Source organism: Rhagoletis zephyria, unplaced genomic scaffold, assembly GCF_001687245.7.
Source record: "Rhagoletis zephyria isolate East Lansing unplaced genomic scaffold, Rhagoletis_zephyria_1.1 Rzeph_scaffold_01338, whole genome shotgun sequence".
NCBI lineage: Eukaryota > Metazoa > Arthropoda > Insecta > Diptera > Tephritidae > Rhagoletis > Rhagoletis zephyria.
In genome coordinates, this window is record NW_016158422.1 from 75,331 (window position 1) to 97,794 (window position 22,464).

At 34.3% G+C, this 22,464-nt stretch overlaps 1 protein-coding gene across 1 annotated transcript in view; it reads right to left on the reverse strand.

The window, feature by feature from the left end:
• LOC108363691 (syntaxin-binding protein 5-like) overlaps positions 1-22,464 on the reverse strand; it is a 47,904-nt gene that overhangs the window by 12,820 nt on the left and 12,620 nt on the right. Inside the window, exon 2 of the mRNA XM_017617135.1 lies at positions 13,573-13,689. Within this exon, the coding sequence (XP_017472624.1) occupies positions 13,573-13,648 (76 nt within the window). The 5' untranslated portion in view covers positions 13,649-13,689. The remainder of the gene's footprint in view (positions 1-13,572; positions 13,690-22,464) is intronic.

Consider the following 22,464-nt stretch of genomic DNA (forward strand, 5'->3'; position numbering starts at 1 on the left):
TGCAGCGGTTACCGAGATATACACATGTAACCATAAGTGGGCGTGGCTACGCCCATTTTCAAAAAAATGTTAATATACTCTTATTTTTCGTCTGAAGTTTATTGTAAATATAAATTTTGAGTGAATTATCTTCAGTAGTTACCAAAATATCGCAGTTTTTGTATTTCTGAAAATTACCGTTATATAGAAGGTAGGCGTGGTTATTGTCCGATTGTGCCCATTTTCAATACCATCCGTCCTACGCCCGAAAGAAGTACACGTACCAAGTTTCGTTAGGATATCTTGATTTTTACTCGAGTTATCGTGTGCACAGACGGACGGACAGACGGACGGACGCCTGTTTATTGCCCCCATACAACTGATTGTTCAGATATTGGGTTTTACTGTAAAACTCCTTTATTTAGACAGCTAAAACCGATAAATTTAGTAAGCTATTTTTTAAATAATAATATAAAGTCTGCTGAGAAAATCGTCAAAATTTATGCTGCATAAGCTTTATCTCTTGTACCACTGATTGTTCAGATACCAGTTTTTGCGATATATGTATCTCCTTTATGTAGGAAGCTAAACCCATTAAATTGTGTTACCGGTTTACGTACCGATCACACAGCAGTGAAAATCACTTAGATTGGTGCTATATAAGGTATATCTTCCATACCTCTGATTGTTTAGATATGATTTTTTATATATGTATCTCCTCTATCTATGCCTGCTGTGAATATATAAATTTATTCAAATGCAGTAATCTGTTAAAGTAAAATTTTCAGATGCTCATGAAAGGTATAAAGCCTTCGGCATAGCCGAAGACAGCGTTGCTCTTACTTGTTTCGATACAGAACAATCCTAGGGGGTGAGAGCATTACAATTCCGACTTTGCTGTTTTTGGACCACCCTAATGTGCATACATATGTATGTATGTACTTAGTTGGTTAATATTATTTTTTACATCGAAATCAAAGCACATTCATCCGATTCGCCGGCGATCAAAAACAGTTATAAGCAAGTAAGCGTATACCCTTTTTTTAGAGTATTTCTAGTACTGCAGGCACATAACTGTTTTTGGTCAGTTCTAAACCAAAAGATATAAAAGCGAACGGCAAATACAGTAATGTGGGCAATAAATTGACAAAAATCACATTGGCGCAGCGACGATTTGTAAAATGACTAGCACTTTATTATTTTGGAATGTTTAATTCAAACATATATTTCCATTTTTCGCTGAGTACAAATTTTCTGACTAACCTGGTAAAAACGAATAAATAACTATTAAGGCTCACTCAAAATTGTAGTGATCTTTTGTACAATATTCGCAATAATTTTCATTTGGTTTTTTTTTTCGCTAAGTTTTTTATAAAAGTAGAGTTGATTATCTAACAAAAACTATATGAATCCAAATTCTAAACTTTGTGCAAAAATTAAAAAAATAAAATAAACAAATTTTCATTAGAATTGCCAATTTCTAGCTAATTTCTTTTTTCACTTAAAAAGAATCTGTGCGACATTTCTACAATTTAATTTATTACAAAATTCATGAAATTAAATGAAAACTCAAAATTCTCTGTAACTTTCCTTTAAGGTACCGGTTGCAATTTGTTTTAATTTCAAATTTCATTTTTTGCATACATACGATTTACTAGGTTTTCGTTTTCTTTTTTTATATGTCTGTACTGTAATGTTTGCTGACTGCATTTGTAGATATTGCCAATATAGAAGTACATATTACTAATAATTTGCAAAATTTTTAAGTAGTAAGAACGATGACTTAAGTTGATTATAGCTTTTTAGAAGGGCTGTTACGATTATAACATATACGATATATATGCGGGATCGTAGTATTGTTGTAATGCTAAATCCGAATATGCCAAATCAACTGCCAATTTCTCTAAAATTAAGGAAATCTTTTTGAACATACCACTGATTACGTTTTTCGACATGCTGATCACGAATTTTATGTCAAAATAAACCCCTAACAGTTGACAGCTGTCAAATGAACTATAAATTTTTCTAAAAATAAGACAATTTTTCAAAAATACCACTGATTAGGTTTTTAGACATGCTGATCACGAATTGTATGTCAAATTAAAAGCCTAACAATTGACAGCTGTCAAATGGATCATGCATTTTTCTAAAAATAAGACAATCTTTTTAAAAATGCCACTGAATAAGTTTTTAGACATGCTTATCACGAATTGCGTGTCAAATTAAAATCTTAAGAGTTTACGACGGTCGAAGGGGCTGTCAATTTCTCTAGAAAAAAGGAACATTTCCCACGAATTAAACGTATTATGTTTAAAGGCTCACATTCAAACTTTTTCGGTTGACAACTAACAAATCAACTGTCATTTTCAGTTAAGTAACACAATATATTGCATATACAATATATTGTACATATATACAGTTGCCTATGCACCGTGCTAAGTACGCCTTGTATCACTTCTACCATTTTTTCAAATTATTGTTGCTTTTCCAAAAATAAAATTTTCATTTAAAATGGCCTCGAGCTCAATATAAATTGTTGAATATAATTGTTATAAAGGCCAAAAAAATAACAAAACAAATAACTTAAGGACGAGCACACCTAAAAGTTAAACATTCTAAAAAAAAAAATAGAATTATTAGCAAAAGCCAACAATACCAACAACCACATGATAAAGTGAATTGCAGCGGAATAGCTGCGCTTGATATTGTTGGCATAACAAAAATGAAAATAGTGGAAAAAAGCAAACGATAATTTACAAGGCGTACTTAGCACGGTGCATAGGCAACTGGCTGAGTCAGTGGGATCGTCGGTTCGAATCCTACTGAAAGAAGTCTGATGAGGAAATGTGGTGATTTCCGAAATAGCTATCACTTCTACCATTTTTTCAAATTATTGTTGCTTTTCCAAAAATAAAATTTTCATTTAAAACGGCCTCGAGCTCAATATAAATTGTTGATTTTGTTTTATTTTATACGGAATTCGCCATTTCCAAAACTTCAGTTTTCTCATTTTTAAATAATGTTATTCAGGTTTGAATTTTTGGAAATTTTGGACGCCATATTGGATCCGTTATTGGATTTTTGAAAATTTACTTCATCTTTGTTAAGACACATCTTATAAATGATATGATGCCAAATATAGAATAAATTAAATTAATCTTTAATATTTTACCACACCTTATGTTCAGTGTTGCCGTTTTCGCCCTTTGCTGGCTAGATTTGCCCCTAGCCCTTTTTTAGCCCTTTGGAGAATTTATTCATACTTCGCATAAGAAAGTTGTATATGCTTAATTTGATCTAATTTTTTTTTCATTTATGTAAAAGATGTATTTTTAAACTAAGGTCTGATATATGAATAAATGAAAATTGTTGCATATATTGTGAAAAATTTGCTGTGCCAATACTTTGTTCCGGCATTGTATGTATTGTATGTTCCTTACGTTTTTATACATACATGCTGTAAAAGTGTTAACGCTGTTAACTTATCTATTAACGATTTAACTATAGTTTAAAATAGATACGTTTACGGCCCTTAATATGCTTAATTTGTTAAATGGCCCATCAAGTCGATTGACCGTGTATGTTCTTGTGGTGTGATTGTACCAGCTGCTGGTGCGACTTCAAAAACAATTTGAAAATTTTATGATTGTACCAGCATGCTGGTATCGGAAGTGGTGAAATTAGCTCAATTTTCTAAGTAAAAAGTATTTTGGCGGAAATTTCTTGCACTATATGAGTAAAAGCCGTGTTTGTGCAAGATTAAGTTCACGATCAAGATTAAGTTCAGTTGTGAATTAAAAAAACAAAAACAATGTTTAACAAAATGGTAGAAAAATTACGAAATTTCGGCTCTAATCATTTCGATCTTTCCTAGACCTCATTTGTAAAGAAATAAATACTTTACCAGCATGCTGGTAAGTTATATGCGTCGAGCTTGTTGGTACAATCCATGGTGAAACGAATACAGAAGGTGGCGCTGATTGTGATACCGCTAACTCTCTCTTGAAAATTTTGACAGAAATATGACGTCATAGGAGATTTTGTGTATGGCCTGTGTGAAATACGTATACATGTACATATGCAAAACATATACATACTGATACATCTCTCTCAGCTCTCTTCACAAGAAAATCTGCGATGACGTCATATCCACGTTACTCTCCCGAATTTCACATCAATCAGCACAATTTTGCATTCTATCGGTCTTAGGTACAATCACTTGATGGAGCCAGCAAGCTGGTGTAGTATATTTCGCCTTTTATACAAAAAGGTTTTTGGTTGGATAAAATATTAGCTTTTTCCAGAGTTCATTGTTTTTCTATACCATTACTTATTGAAAATGTTTGTATACTTATATATGTACATATATGTAAGTAAAAAATTTTACCATTTTTAGCCACAACGACCTTTTTTAGCTCTTTTTTAGCCCTTTTTTTAGAGGAATTTGGCTACCACTAAAAATGATTCGCGGCAACACTGCTTATGTTAGTTGTAAAAACTGCTAAAGTTGGTCTAGTGAAATAAAAATGGCCGCTACTCTTTTTGGCGCGAATAAGCGTGGCTGTTCTTTACGTAGATCCTAAAAGAGACCTTTGCTTTAGTTTTTGGTAAAGGAATGAAGATCATACTCGGCCCTACAAATTAGTTATAACTTTTTGAATAAAATATTTCTTGAAAAATAAGCCGTGTTATTAAGGTGTTGATAATTTAGAAACCAAGTTTTATTATGTAATATATCATATGAAATTATTATTTTCCATGTTTAAGAAGTAATACCAAATCAGCAATTACTGTTATAATTGAAAGCTCCCATAAAAAATTGTTAAGACAGTTATCAACTCATAACTGTTAGAACGTGTCACTATCGAATTCTTTCAACTAAACGGATTCAACGCCTTTCTCAGCAGATATTATTGAAAGTACTAATCAGTTTTGAGTTCGTGGCACATTTCTGAATAAGAATAGCTATATTCCGGTTAATTTATCACAGTTTTAAAATATGCATTTTTCGCGTAAAACACCACCGACCACGTGAGCCGCAGAAATTTTAAATATAATAACAATTATATTCAACAATTTTATTGAGTTGAGGCCGTTTTTTATTACTTCGCTTTTATTAGCTCGGGATGTAGCTATGTAATATTGATGCGCCTAAAAGATGCAGCGATTTCAATTCTGAAGTTACATACTTGATGACAGTACGAATTAGGAATGTTCGATATCGTATCGATTATTCTGAATATCGATATTTCATGGTGCGATAATCGATTTTTTGAATCGATATTCCCAGGTCGATATATCGAAGACATACTTTACCCGCAATATCGATATTTAAGTTGAAATTTATTTTTCATCTACAAAAAAGTGTATGGGAAAATACTAAAGTAGGTTTAACCAGCAGCAGCAGCGATTTTTCAGGCAACTTTTGCGTTCAACTCACGCAGGGTTGCACGAAAAAAAATTGAATGGCTAAAAATGTCGAAATATAAAAAAATATTAAATAGTCGCCATAAAAGGCGTTTGCATTGTTCAACTGTGCATTCTACTTTTGGTTGAACGGCCTTTCAACTAATCGCTTTCAACAAAGTTGGTCGCCAGCCAACATTTAGCCATTCAACTTTTTTTTCGTGCAACCCTGCGGGAGTTGAACGCAAAATCGCCTCGTGCGAACACCTTTTTATTGTCTTGTTCTATCTTCTTTGACAATACAGTCGACCGGCATACCGTTTTAATCCTCAGTAAATATATAAGATGGAAATAACACAATTAGGTGAGATGATAGGCAGGTCTAATATTATATTCAATTGGGAGTAGGATTTTCAACATCGATTTTTCCGATATCGATATTGTTCAGCCCGATATATCGCCATATCGATTTTACGTGTAATTAATTAAATCGATTCATGATATCGATAGTTTGTTAAATATCGAACATTCCTAGTAGGAATGGAAATTTTAATAGCGAGGTTTTAGTTTTTTAAACTATAATTTTATTAATGAAAATTTTTATGGAAAAAACAACAATTTACATTTTAGTAGAAGTTATAGCTGCTATTTCGGAGATCACCACATCTCCTCATCCGACTTCTTCACTGGGATTCGATCCAACGATCTAAGCGTCCACAAAAATTTTCATTAAAATAGGCCTCAAGCTCAATAAAATTGTCGAATAATTGTTATAAGGCCATAAATAACAAAAACAAATAACTTAAGGACGAGCACACCTAAAAGTTAAACTTTCTAAAAATAGAATTATTAACAAAAACGAACAAAAACAACAACCACATGATCAAGTGTAAACAGCAGCGGAATAGCTGCGCTTCATTGTAGTTGGCTCACATGAAAAAAGTGGATGTACTACTGGCCTTGGCCGCTGGGGTCGTTGGATCGACCCGAATGAAGTTGATCTGTCAGTGGACACACCAAGAGCGCCGGCATGTTGTCTACTGGAACGCTTAATTAATTTTATTACTAGGGATGTGCCGGGTTTCCGGTAGATATCCGGAATCCGGCTTATCCGGCCGTTTTTCTGTTATCCGACTATCGGGCCGGATTTCCGCATTTCAATTATAGAAGATTCTTTTTAGTTCAGAAATTTATTTTTTTTTGTGTATATTTACATATAACCCAGTTTAATGTTAGATACCATTAGCAGTTAATAGGGCTCGGAATCTCATGCAAATGCATGCTTTTATTGGGCATGTTAAAATCGAAATGGTTAAGTTATCTTTACGAATCATGAAATTTCCTTTAAAATGGCAATCAATCGTTACTGCGTATTTTTGCATATTTGGCTGTAAATGCATGATTTTTCATATTCTGAAAAATATATGTACCTGTTTTTGCATATTTTAGTATATTTTACAGTTTTTGCATATTTTTGCTTTTATTGATTTACAACCATTTAAATTTAGTGCGAAATCTCTTGCCAAAAAAAAAAATCCATATAATTTTTTCTTAAATATTCATCTGAATATCTTCTCAGATAGCCAAGCGGCCATTGAGCTACTCTCTTCTACCTCTGTTAGATCTCAACTAGTAGAAGACTGAAGGAGAGAGCTGGCCTATATCTCTGGTCAATACAAAATTACCCTAATATGGTTCCTGGAACATAGGGACATTTACGGAAACGTGGCAGCGGACGAATTCGCAAGGTGCGGCTTCGCACTCAATGTGTCCCACGCGGTGGACATGGGCGCTTCGCTCAGGGAGATAAAGGCAACAATTACCGACATTTATCACTCGGAGGCTAAGCAGAGGCGGAACCGTACAGGATTGCACATGATTACTCGGTAGTTCTGGGTGTCCTACGACCCACTTAGGCCAAAGCTCTCTCAGGAATGAGCAAAGAAGATACCTACTAACTTACTGCAGTGTGCATAGATAGGGCACTGGTCCGTAGGTGTAGTAGTTTTGATGACTGCAGAATTTTTTAGAGTGTATTTTGATGTGAACTGTTATTTTCTTGTTAAAATATATGTATGTGTTATTTATTTTTGTACCGGCAATAAAATATTAGGAAAATATTTTTAATTGCATGGTGCATATTTCTGACTTTGAGTGCATATTATATGCGCATATTTCGATTTTTTAGTACATGAGATTCCGAGCCCTAGTAATTAAAGTAAACACTTTTATATTTTGAATTATAAAAGAAGCATTTCCGAATTATCAGGCAAAAATCTATTTCTTTTTTCAACATAAATGCTACCCGATATAGTAAGCTCACTTTCTGGGTTACTGAGGAAGGTGGTGCGCAGATATACTTCATTGCCAGTATAAACCAATTTCGAAATTCTTTGCGATGCTTTCACAAAATTAAAGAATCTTCTCGTCTGGGTATAAGTTAGCTGAAAATATTTCTTCATTTCTAAATCGCTGTCTTTTTTCTTGTACGGTCGCTACCTTGTGTACCCATCGTTTGCCTATCAACATCACTACAAAAGCTGGAATCAGCGTCAGAGCCGTTGGCGATTTCCTCGTGGCATGCGCTTTGATGTTATCACACAAAGGGGAGGGACCTACAGTTTTACGCCGACTCCGAGCGGTGATTGTATTTTTATGAGAAGTTGTTTTTCATGGCAGAAATACACTGGGAAGTTTGCCTGCCGAGGGGCGACTGCTGTTAGGAAAAAAAAAATGTTTTCTATATTTTTTTGCGATGTTGCTTTTGACCAGGTCTTGTTTTCAGGCCCTGAGAAGTGGAAGTGCGCACTGCTTACCACGATTCCTCAAGCATTGCCAAATATCCTGGTGAGCTCCCTCTTCAAAAGAAGCTTTACCAAGTTTGTAGCTGTATTGATGTCAGAAAAAACGACTTTTGAAATGTGGGTCACAAAATATGGCAACAACGGCACAATACGGGAAGTGGACGATATGTAAGCATGCATATTAGTACGATTTTAATCACACTTTTTAATAAAAAATACATCAACCACGCGTTTTTGCTTAGCGGAGTTCATTGTTTTTCATCTTCTGTCTTTGACGTTTCTCCTCTATTTACCAAAAATAACACAGGCTTGCAATATTTAAATTTTGTTTCCGCCTTCCAATAATTATGTTATTTTGTGAATATCTAGGTATGTTAAATTAAAATACATCTTTGGTTTTTTTTTCTAGCATGTCGAGATTTTTTTATTGATGACATATATATTTTAGGGTTTTTGGCAATTCGCATGAAAAGCCAAAAATTAATTAATTTAGAATTGAATATTTGCTTAAAAACCAACAGCGTTAGTTAAAAGTACCCATAATTTAGAAGTTAACGCTAGTAATGCGCGTTAACGCTAAGAAAATAACTTTTATCACTTTTCTCACCGTTAATTTCGAAATTACAGAAGTTTTTCTAATTTACTTAGTCAATTTATGGGTATTTTTAACTAATACTGTTGGTTTTTGATTAAAAATTTATTTCTAAATTTATTAATTTTTGGCTTTTCATGCAAATTGCTAAAAATCCTAAAATATATATGTCACCAACAAAAAAAATTTCGACGTGCTAGAAAAAAGCCAAATATGCATTTAAATTTAATGCACCGAGATATTCAAAAAATTAAAAAAAAAATAATTTCGCAGGCCTATGTAATCTATAAATCAGGGTTGAAGAGGGAAAAGTCTTATTTTAATACAAGATTATTTTAAAACTTGAATTTCAGAGAAGAAATTTTGTATTCCTATTTTCGTATTGTAACAATATTGGGAAATTTATAAAGGGCAGCAGTCTTCCGGATATCCGATCGGATATCCGAATCTGGCTCTTATTTTTTACATGGTATGCGGAATCCGGTTATCCGGCAAAATCTCTATCCAGCACATCCCTAATTTTTACCATATGTAAACTAACTTTTGCTAAGTACTGTAGTTATTAATTTTCTCTTTTTTCTATTTTGTATAAGAAGGTATGTAAATTTGTACAAACAACATTCGATTTAACTGGACTCTATCTATGTAAACTACTAAATGAAGTGCTGAATTGACAGTAAAGTAGTATATAAAAATGCAATTGAGTGCAGAAAGTTACAAACTTAGGTCAAACTTTGCAGAATTTTCATAATTTTTGCACAAACTCTGAATTTTTTTTCTTGATTTTTGTCGTGTTTGTTAAGTAATCAGCTATACTTTAATAAAAAAATAATAAACATTAAATTAACTAAACTAAACGAAACTAAAATGTCGCATCCCAGTTTTTATTTGGTTCACTGTATGCGTATTAATGTTACATATAAGCTTAGGGTTGAAATTCACTCGGAAGTGAATTGCAGACCCTGCCAGTATACTTTTTAACCGACTTCCAAAAATGGAGGAGGTTATCAGTTCGTCGGCGCTTCGCCACGCGCTAAATGTATGCATACGTATGTACATGTACGTATTTAGAGAAAGAAATCATATGTCATCATGTACTTCATTTATTATAGATATACTTAAAAAATCTTGTCTAAATCCGTTCAGTTGCGTGGTCAGAATATCTCGCCTTTCCTTTGCACTATGTATAGAAGATAGTAATTTTAAATAGGTGGCAACCCTACTCAAAAAATTAAAGTTTTTGTACATGTGAAGGTCATGCGCTTTCATTTGGTATCTCATTTTTTTATCCAACGAACGGTGAAGATCTTATAGTTTTTAAACAGGTGGCAACCTGACTCAGAAAAATAATACATTATTACACATCTAGAAGCTAAGTCGTTTCATTTGACAGTGACGGTGCAGAACTGACGTCTATTACGCTTATTAGGATCACGGTTGTCGTTTCCATTTTCTTTTTCGGTCCAAAAAATGGACCAAATGGTAAAAAATGTACCGATTTCTATAACATCGGAAAATTGAGTGCAGTTTGTTGCTCTTTATCAAGAAAATATGCCAATTCAGGTTTTAACACGTTTTTTACATATTAAATATTTTTTAAATAAACATTTATAATATCTACCTAGGCTAAATTGAATGTACATATGTACATATTAATAAAGAAATAAAGAACACACTCTCAGGTATATACATGTACTTACAAGTTTTCAAAACTAATGCTGGATTTTCACTAGGCATTAAATGGCAAAAATGACAAATGAAAAAAAAAAATTAACGAATAATATTGTCATTACATTAAAAAAGTAATCATTAAGTTCATTTCCATATGGCATTTTTAAATGGCATACATTTTTTGTTATTTCAATGCCTAATGGAAATTCGGCATAAATACATAAATTCAAAGGAACATTTAAAATGAAATTAGCAAGGAACCGCGGAATTTTTTTAAGCATGCTTTGACAGATGATTAGCGGTGCCATATTTGAAGATCAGTGGCTTATTCAAACTTTTAGCAGGTGTTGCCAAAATTCATCAATTAAATAGAAAAAATTTAAAACTATTGCATGAAGTGAAAGGGTGATAACAACCTAACCAAAGCATTGCGAAATGGACCATTTGAAAAATTATTGGACCAATGGACCAAACGAAAAAAAATGATCCAATTTGGTCCATTTGGACCAAAACGGCAACCGTGATTAGGATTGAAAATAGTGATTTTATTAACACGTGGCAACCCTATTAAAAAAAAATAAGACATTAGTGATTTTCTAGAGACCAATCGCTTTCATTTGACACCTCATTTTTTGTAATCCAACGAACGGTGCGGATCTTATAGATTTTTAGACAGGTGGCAACCCCATTAAAGTTCTAAATAAAAAAGTCACTCTCCTATCGATACAGAGTATATTACAGAAAATCTCGTCAAAATCCGTTAAGTAGTTTTCGTAATTACCGCGTACAAAAAATCTCGTCTTTCCTTTATACTATGTATAGATGTTACCGCATAACTTTGGACCACGTCAACCGATTTCGATAATTCTTTTTGCATCGGAAAGGTAGTGTCTCAGAGGTGGTCTCATACTAATCTGGTTTAGATACGATCATTGGATCATGAAATATATATATATATATATATATATATATATATATGAGAATTGAAGTGGGTTTTGTTAATTGCCTAAAAATTACTTGTTTTCTATCTTTATCCCTAGCACTACTATTTTCGTTTTAATTAAATTTATTTTATTCCGTTTTCCTTTATCTTTAAACAGTTTTTAAATTTACCTTGACCTTAATTTTTTATGTTTTATATCTTTGATTTTATCCTTCTCTTCATCTACATATTCACCTAGAAGATGTGAGGTGAGAAGACGTGATAAGATGTGATGGCAGGTAATGCGATGCAATCTGATGTGATTTCGGTGACAGGTAACAAAAGCAACGGAAATAAAGTCAATTGACACTATTTCTCATAGTGATGCGAATAAAATAAATTGACGTTATTACCTTTTCAAAAGAGAAATAAAGTAAAAAACTTTGAAAAAAAAGTAAATGATGCTGTTTCCTAATTCAAATGGAAATATCGTCAACAATGCGTAAGGCATATATGTAATACTCTTATATTGGCAGTTGGCAGTAATAATTTTGTACTTTGAGGGTTGTGACGACAAATAATTAATTAAACGTCAAGATGATGTAGGTTTCGAATACCAGTCAAATATCAAAAAGTCATTTCTTCTATGGATCATAACGTCTAAAAATGGAATCTGGAGGTTAGTTTCTGTTTCCATTGTAAACTGCAATTTTTTATGATATTTGTTAAGTGTTTTCAATATGTGGACACCGTTTCGTTTAACTAAGGCCAAAATGTCATCCACATATTTTACTATTAATTCTATATTAATTTCAAAGTTTTCCTTAAGTTCTAACATAGTTGCGTTCAGTAAATCATCCATTATAATGTCAGCAATAGTAGGTGAGAGTGGGTTTCCCATCGGCATTCCAAAGGTTTGTACATAGAATTTTCCGTTGTGCGCGAAATAATTGTTATCCTTCAGGCAGAAATTAAGGATATTTAGAAATTTATTTTTGGAGATGTTCGTCGACTGTTTAATTGTGCTCCATTTTGACATGATGATATTAATGGCTGGAATGTTGGTAAACAAAAATACCACATCAAAGGACACCAGCAATTCTTCCTCACTTACTTTTATTTTATCCAGTTTATCTTTTAATCTAAACGCATTTTTTATATTGTATTCCTCAGAAATTAGGCTACTGAGAATCTTACCTACATATTTGGACAAACCATAACACGGAACATTGATGGACGAACAAATTGGCCTTAAAGGCAAGTCTGGTTTGTGGATCTTTGGAAGTCCGTAAAGTCTAGGTGCAATCGCTGCTGTGCATACGAGTTGTTTACCTCTATAGTCAATAATTCTGCTTTTATACAATTCGTCAACCAGGGTACTGTTCTTCCTCTGTAGCGTGTTAGTTGGGTCGTAGTAAGAAACAACAGCGAATCGGATGGCACTGACTCCGAATAAAATCAAAAATTGTTACTTAAAAGTTTTTTTGTTATGTATTTTTATTAATAAATCCAAAATATTGATTAAATATTGTTTTTTATTATATTTTGAGATAATATAGGCCCCTAAATAATTTTGACCGGGTTTTTGGCTCAAATACACCTTAGTGCATCGGTTAGAAAACAGATATAAACACATCACTCATTTGACTCATTTGACGCGAAGTGAAAATAGGCTGGTTTTCTTTATAGAGCCCGTTTTAAATTTGAGTTATTTGAAAATAACTTTTATTTAGGTTCTCTGAATCATACATATTTGAAATTCAGGCAGAATTTAAGAAAGAAGAGGACAATGGCACATATATGGCCACTTTCAGAGAAATTTTTGAAATTAGCGATGGTCAAAGATGTATTAATAGGATTTTTTTTTCAAATTCACCCGGTGAAAATTCCCAACAATCTACTCGTAGGTATAACAATAGATATTTATACATAATTTTAGAGCTCTATACATTTTCAAAACATATTTAAAAATGGAAGTTTTTTTTTTTTGGTTTAAATAAAGAAGGCGGGTTCAGGAACTATAAGATATCTATTTCCATGTTGTACTCGACCCTACCTGCTACAACCTACACTAAATTTTGTTTTGGGTGCATTCTGTGACTTGTTTTTTTTGTGGTACTGTGTAAATAAAATCCATTATTTAGGAAAAGCACAAATCGCAAAAATAAACATATTTGTATATAAATAAAGGTACATACCACTTTTCTTTCCATAACTTTCAATGAAAGCTATACTTGTCACAGATTCAGAGGAAGACATATCAATACTTGACATAGATGATGATCTGGATCTTGAAAATGAGCCGTCCAATTTATCTGCAAAAATTAATTTATTTTAATTTAACGTAGTAGTTAAATGTGAAACAAAATATGTAATATTGTATCTAAGGATAGCCGAGTATCTAAGGTGTCTGTATACAAAAAATATATTTGTCTGGCATGGAGGTAAAAATTCGATTCGGGGATCTCTTCATAATGACCTTAGGTGCTAGAAAAATACGTCCGTGGAAAGCAATTCTAAGAGAGCAAAATAAGGAACAACACTGGGCTACAAAAAAAAGCGAAATACGCCTGAAACATAACTTCGTGCAGAGAACCACGACTTCTAAAATATCGCCAACTTTAAGTTTTCTGAAATTACGGCTACAACGCCCTTAGTTTCTGTCCGATTTCAAACATTTTCAAGATGGCAATTATGGAAGCCACAAGCGCAGTGTCAATATAAAACAAGTAAGAGCAGCGCTGTTTGGCTATGCCGAAGGCTTCGTACCTTTCATGAGCATCTGAAAATTTTACTTTAACAGATTACTGCATTTGAATAAATTTATATATTTACAGCAGGCATAGATAGTGGAGATACATATATAAAAAATCATATCTAAACAATCAGAGGTATGGAAGATATACCTTATATAGCACCAATCTAAGTGATTTTCACTGCTGTGTGATCGGTACGTAAACCGGTAACACAATTTAATGGGTTTAGCTTCCTACATAAAGGAGATACATATATCGCAAAAACTGGTATCTGAACAATCAGTGGTACAAGAAATAAAGCTTATGCAGCATAAATTTTGACGATTTTCTCAGCAGACTTTGTATTATTATTTAAAAAATAGCTTACGATATTTATCGGTTTTAGCTGTCTAAATAAAGGAGTTTTACAGTAAAACCCAATATCTGAACAATCAGTTGTATGGGGGCAATAAACAGGTTATAGTGACCCGATCTTTGTTAATTTTACTGTAAACTTTCTGTTGATAATGAGTGAAAATAGTGCGAAATTTCATGTTTCTAGCTGCATAGATGGAGTAGTTATAAAAAAAATCGCATATCTGAACAATCAGTTGTATGGGAGCTCTATGTAAAAGTGACCCGATCTTTGTTATTTTCACTGTAAGTATTCTGTTAATAATGAGTAAAAACGGTGCGAATTTTGATGGTCCTAGCTGCATAAATGAAGAAGTTATGGCAAAAAATGTCATATCTGAACAATCAGTTGTATGGTGGATATAGGTTGTAGCGACCCGATCTTCGCCAGTTTCACGGAAAGTATTCTTTTGATAATAAGTGACAACAGCGCAAAATTTCATGTATCTAGCTACTTAAAGGGAGGAGTTATAACGAAAAATCTTATATCTGAACAATCAGTTGTATGGTGGATATAGGTTGTAGCGACCCGATCTTCGCCAGTTTCACGGAAAGTATTCTTTTGATAATAAGTGACAACAGCGCAAAATTTCATGTATCTAGCTACTTAAAGGGAGGAGTTATAACGAAAAATCTTATATCTGAACAATCAGTTCTATGAGAGCTATAGGTTATAGTGACCCGATCTTTGTAATTTTCACTCTAAGTTTTCTGTTGATAATGGGTGGAAGTATTGCAAAATTGCATGTTCCTAGCTGCATAAATAGAGAAGTTATAATGAAAAATCACATATCTGAACAATCAGTTGTATGGGAGCTATATGTTATTCCGGTTCCGACAAATGATTAATACATTATAAAAATACACCCACCTACCAAATTTGATCCGGATATCTCGAAAACTGAGAGACTAGATTGCATACAAACAGACGGACAGACAGACAGACAGACGGACAGACGGACATGGCTAAATCGACTCAGCTCGCCGTTCTGATCATTTAAGTATAGATTTTAATGGGTCTATCTCTTCTTATTCTGGTACTTACAAACATCGGACCAAAGTTATAATACCATTCCATGCTCATGAAAGGTATAATTAGGTACAGACTCCTAATGTACTTTAGATATACATACACGCCTAATTTCCAAAAGTGTGTTGTGTGTTTGCAAGTTATGCAATCCGTGCATCGTGCAAGACTTGCCCATCATATTTCATAGAATTACAACTCCCACGTAATTTTATGAAAAAAAAAAATTATTAGTCACGACTTTTTACATTTAAGTTACGATGTTGTTACGTCTTTTTGCATTTCAAGTGACGATATGTAGTTTGGATTTAAATTTCTGAACAGTCGGAAACCTATTTAAACCTCTTTCGTCTGACACTCATATTGAGATAGATACATATGCATTCCAATTACCTAATTCCTATAATTCAAGTTGAATTTGAATTTTCAAATATGTTATACATATGTAGCTCTAAAGTTATAACAATATTATGGTGACACCCACGAGCGGGCGCTCGCCTCTAGATAACAAATTTTTTTACATAGCACTTGCACAAATAATTTTGGAAGTAATATTAAGTGAAATGTTGGAATTCAAAAATTTATCAGTGTTATATAACTTATTAAAGTTCTTTATTATAAACTTAATAGACATATGTACTTACATACCTACCTGCATCAGAACAGGAACGTACGATCGAGCTTAGGCTCAACCGCCTTCCGATGAAATACTTTACAGTGGTACCGGGGGGATACGGTACAGCGGACATACATAGAGTTTTAGTTTGGATTAAAGTTCCACACTACGGGGTACAGGCTTTCGATGCTTTTTCCTTGTATAAAAAAAACCTACATATGTATGCATGTAACTGCATACATAGTCAAAATAGTTATTCGTGCAGTGATTGTTTTTCGGTAATTTTTTACGAAAATATAGTTCATATTTTAACAAAAACCATACGAGTTAAATTTTCAAACTTTTTGCAATACTTAAAAAAATTCTACAAATTTTCATCTTTGTATATTTCAAACTTTTGATTCAGATTTTTTGGAAAAAAATTTAGTATGTAGTTTTGAAGCTCATTCATTTTCAGTGCTACAAAGTGCAAGTTTCAAGTCGCTAAAAATTGCGTTGATTTTTGATATTTTTTTTTTCAATGGTGTTGAGGGTTTTCTTCCATGCAAAACTACATTTTGTTCATGGAAGAAAATATGTAACACCCTTGAGAAACAAATTCTAAAAAATCAAAGGTAATTTGAAGCGACTTGAAGCTTGCATTTCATTCACTGAAATTGAATGAGCTACAACACTGCATACTAAATTTTTTCTAAAAACCGTTATTAAAAATTTTGATGAAAGTTTGTGTACTGTGTAAACTTTCCAAAAAGTTTGAAAATTTTATGCATATAGTTTTTGTTAAAATATGAAAAGTATTTTCGTGAAAAATTAACGAAAAATTTATTATTTAAAACATTGCGAATATTGTAAAACAATCACTGTACTAATAACTATTTTCTATGTGTGTAATTATATGCATACATACATATGTAGGTATGTTAGTATGTCTATTAAATTTATAACAAAGAGCTTTAACAAGTTATATTACACCGATAAATTTATGAATTTCAACATTTCACTTAATATTACTTCCAAAATTACTTGTACAAGTGCTATGTAAAAATATTTGTTATCTAGAGGCGAGCGCCCGCTAGTGGGTGTCACCATAATATTGTTATAACTTTAGAACTACTTGTTCTCTAAACATGAAACTGTCCCAAAAATGTCCGTATATATTTGTCTATACTGTTGCATTAAAACAAAACAAAAACTTTAAACTTCATAACACAACTTTTGCATTTGTAAAAACCGCCTCCTTAATTTTTATAAAAAAGTTAAAATATCCGCCATTTTGTTTTAATAAGTATTAAGAAGTGTAGTTCGACTCATCTTCTTTAGAATAGTATCTAGTTTATTGTGTACAAATTTCAAATCAATCGATACGTAAACGTCTGAGATATAGCGAGTTTAAGTGAAAAATTTCGCAAAAATTGGCCGCTGCGAAAAATCAGGATTTGTGGCTTTTTCGACATGAAGGCGTGAAAGCAAAAAATCGCCCTGGGACCATATGCGCAGAGAGAGCCATTTTTTATTTCGCGCATTGCGCGACCTTCTATGTATATATCTTGCGCTTTTATTGCGGTTAAACAATTTTACAAAAGCGCGAGCGCAACCCCACCCGTTGAGTGTTCCAACCAGTGTTGCCGTTGAGAATTTTCAGAAAGTCGCAAAAAAGGGGTCATTGACGAAAAAATATTAGTATTATTTTTGCTCTTCTTTACTAGTAGAAGAATAAATCTGCTTAAAAAGAAAATAGCGCGACAAGCTTTACACAAAACAGGGTTGCAAACATACACATAAATCTAGTTGCTGTAGGGAGAAGAATTGCATTTCCTTTAGAAGTTATAAGTATTGCATTTTTTCATTCTTACAGGAGGAAATATTTTCTAATAGCATGGTTCTATTACAATTCCTAAAAAATCTCTGAGAGGGGGCAAAAGTCGTACCCAATTTTGGAAAAGGGTCAAAAAATCTAAATTTTCAAAAAGTCGGATCAAAGGGTATTGACGCTTAAAAGGGTAAAATTGCCCCTTTAGTCGCACAACGGCAACACTGGTTCCAACAGCAACTGAATACTCTCGCTGTTTCGATTCTTCTCTCACCACACTACACCATGCGCTGTTTTAATGCAATGGTTGGAATCAGCGTTGCCGCTTTCGTAATTTTTTACCAAAATTGGTAATTTTTTTCTTTATTTCTCAAAATTAGTAATTTGGTAATTTATTTTTCAATTTGGTAACTTTTTCGATTCGTTCCTACATGTCACACAGGTTAATACAGATTCTGATTCCACATTAGGAAGTTGCCCTTAAGCGCTTCTTTTTATAGCAATACCAGGTAACCATGAAAGTTTCGCAAGGTGAAAAGTTGTTCCAGCGTTCCTTGGTGTAATCTCTATCAAACTGCTTGAAATTGGCTATTGCTATATCTACCGTGTCCCGGAAGGTTTTGGGTGGGCATACCATTCCTTGTCAGTTCACCAGCTTTACAATCGCCATCAATATTCTGGTGTACTCCGGCAACCATATGAGTAAAATGTCTATGAATTCTATGTATGTGTATATGTTCACGTTCAAAAATCTACGAAACTCAGTGGGGGCTTCCTTTTGTCTATACGTGAGTCGAAAGCCTTTCAGGACTGCCTTCAAGCGTTTAATTTTTGAGATATTTTCGGCCAATTGTTGACATGTCTATGTATGTAGATTGGCCATAACTGGACAAATGTTGATCTTAAATTGCTCCAAAGTTTGAGGTTTAGTCGCATAATGGCGGCTATCTGAGTGGCCTCATAAAAAAGTCCGATGATGCCCAGTCGGATGATCTCAGTGTCCGAATGACATCTCCTCTGTTGGAGGAGGAATGGTCAATGGACACAGTCAGGAAAAGAGGAGTTCGGCATATCGTTCAGCTTCCGCCTTCCTGACTACTGCAGTGTTTTTGAGGCGGAACTGATGGCTATTTCAAAGGCCGCATCACTGGTACGGTACATGATATCTACATATTCACTGACAGCCAGGCGGCAGTTAAATCTCTGGGAAATATGTCGCTGACTTCAAAAGTAGTTGTTCAATGCCGTCGATCTCAACGAGAAAAAAATGAGCAAAAGCACTTGGGAGCCATTTCTTCAACGATCTCGATGACCTCAAAGCAGTGAACGCTAGAAGCCTATGCAAAGCACCAAGTGGTTTATAAGGGAAAGGAGATAATTAAAAAAAAACCTCATGCGGTATCACAAAGGACCCTTAGTCAAAAAAAGTTCTACTCTGGACTGCCGCCCAACCTAACCTAACCTAATCCTCTGTTACAACGAACCATATTCATGACACTGTGAATGATCAGATGCCTTCAGTTATTTTGTGGCCTGCGCTTTGTATGGACGGAAATGTATATCCAAATGCAAAATATACCATTTTGAGCCATAAGACGGTACCATGTTTCTAAAATGACGCGCAAACGACAACTTTTTTTCTTCGGCCATACTTAGTTTTGAAATCCTAACCAAGCTTTTCTGGTGTTGTGGCTTTCAGCGTTCACGCAGATATGAAAATTATAGCTGAATTAAGAGCTAATTGCCTGAAATGCTTAGTGTGTTCGAATAATATGTATGTACAGTTCTCACTTAAAATAAGTTTGGTAATTTTTTGTTGAATTTGGTAAAAAATCTGGTGATTTTGGTAAAAAATAAAAAAATGTTGTGGCAGCACTGGTCCGCATACCAACACGCTCAAACGATTCAATAAGTGGGACTGTGTGTAGTGTTGCCGTTTTAGCCCTTTGGTGGCTAGATTTAGCTACCACATACTTTTTTTTGGCCACATAAAATTAAAATTGCCACTAGCCCTTTTTTGAGCTCTTTGGAAAATTTATTCAACCTTGACATGCAAAAGTTGTATATGCCTAATTTGCTCTAATTTTTTACATTTATTAAGGGATGAATTTTTAAACAAAGAAAGACTCTATGTGTGTACATGTATGTATTGTATGTTCCTTACGTTTTTATACAAACTTTAAGTGTTAGGGCAGTTAACTTATCTATTAACGATTTACCTATACTTTAAAATCGATAAGTTTACAGCCCTACATATGCCTAATTTGTTAAAGGGCCCATAGATGATACCAGCATGCTGGCACTATCAAGTGTTGGTGCCAGCCGATTGACCGTGTATGTTCTTGATGTGAGATTGTACCAGCTCCTGGTGCGACATCAAAAACGATTTGAAAATGTTATGATTGTACCAGCAAGCTGGTGTCGTGAATGGTAAAATTAGCTCATTATTTTAAGTAAAAAGTATTTTACAGGAAATTTCTTGCAATATATACTATATGAATCAAAGCCGTGTTTGTGAAAAAATGATGAAATTTCGGCTCTAATCATTCCGGTCTTTTCTGGACCTCATTTGTAAAGAAATAAATATTGTACCAGCATGCTGGTATGTTATATGCCTCGAGCCTGATGGTACAATCTCTTTATAGTGCCAGCAAGCTGGTGTCGTGTATTTGCCCTGTTATATATATATGTAAGTAAAAAATTTTAGCTACTATTTTTAGCCATAATGATTTTTTTTAGTTTTTTTAGCACTTTTTTAAAATGAATTTGGCTACCATTAAAACTGATTCGCGGCAACACTGACTTTGTGCATTGCTCAGCTGGCGCTCTTCGTATGTGAAACACACGTGTGCTCAGAGAGCGCTCAGTATTCTTTAGGGGTGGCCAGTGTGCGGACTATACCACCTTTGTGGTAGATCTACCTTTTTTTTGCTAAATTGCGTTTCTACCATATCTACCACCGTACGCTTAAAAACTACCACATTTTACAATTTTGCTCATTTTACAATGTGGATGATTTGACATCGTTAACTTTCTGTTGATTTTGTGTAATATCGTGAATTAAACAATTGTGAATACGACATTGGCTCTAAATTTTGCATTCCATTTTCTAATTGATTCCTCTTTCTTTTCAACACGTGCCAAATTTGCTAGGTGCTAGGATCAGTGAATTGCAGTAATTCAGCAGCAAATCAATAACTTTAGACGGGAGTGCACAAAATGGACCAGTTTATTAAAACGGGGCATTCAAACGTGAAGGGTGGGACTTCTTAACTCGTTTTTGCTCAAACTTTAAGTCATTTCTCTTGTACCATTTATTGGATAAGTCTCAAAATCTTAACACGTGAAGTCAGATATCAGGTTATTAAAAAACCAATAAAGTATAAAACTTAATTATATAATTTACACAGCAAATTGACATTTTCCAAAAGTGGCGGGTGGGACAAAGACAACACCCGAATCTCTGAGTTGATGGATTCGTTTCCCAATGTTAGACAAACTATAAACATTTCGTTCAAAATGCCTTTCTCGTATGTAGCTAATAGAATCTTAAGGCCCATTTTATGCTTTAATGGCTGCAGAGAAAAAAGATGCCGCCTACAGGGCCACGCTGCGATCGGGTGCAACGCGCGCTATGTGGGACCACTATAGCGATCTCAAGAGGGAAGCGAGACGTATTTGCCGCAATAAGAACAGAGAGGCCGAAATATGTGAGAGCGAAGAGCTTGAAATGCTGTCCGACAGGAAGAATGCTCGAAAATTTTACTAGAGAGTTAGGCGACTTACGGAAGGTTTCAAGACCAGGTCGTACTCCTGTAAGAACAACAATGGCGACCTAGTAACCGATGGCCAGAGCGTACTTAAGTTATTGAGGGAACACTTTTCCGCCCTACTAAATGGTTGCAGCACGGAAAGTTGTGGAGAAGAAGAACCCGAGACCGCAGTCGATGATGACGGAGTGGACGTTCCACCGCCTGATTATGACGAGGTACGAATACCAATAACGCGGCTGAAAAACAACAACGCCGCTGGAGCTGACTGCCTGCCAGCTGAGCTATTCAACTAAGGTGGCGAGGAGTTAATAAGGTGCATGCATCAACTCTTGGTCAGAATATGGTCAGACGAACGCATGCCCGACGACTGGAATTTAAGTATGCTCTGCCCAATCCACAAGAAAGGTGACCCCGCCATTCGCGCCAACTACCGCGGGATCAGCCTTCTAAGCATAGGTTACAAGGTCTTACCGAGCGTATTGTGTGAAAGACTGAAGCCCACCGTCAATGAACTGATTGGGCCTTATCAGTGTGGCTTTAGACCTGGCAAATCCACCATAGACCAGGTATTCACAATACTCCAAATCTTGGAAAAGTCCCACGAGAAAAGGATCTGCACTCACCATCTATTTGTCGACTTTAAACCCGCTTTTGACAGCACTAAAAGGGGTTGCCTATACGCCGCTATGTCTGAATTTGGCATCCCCTCAAAACT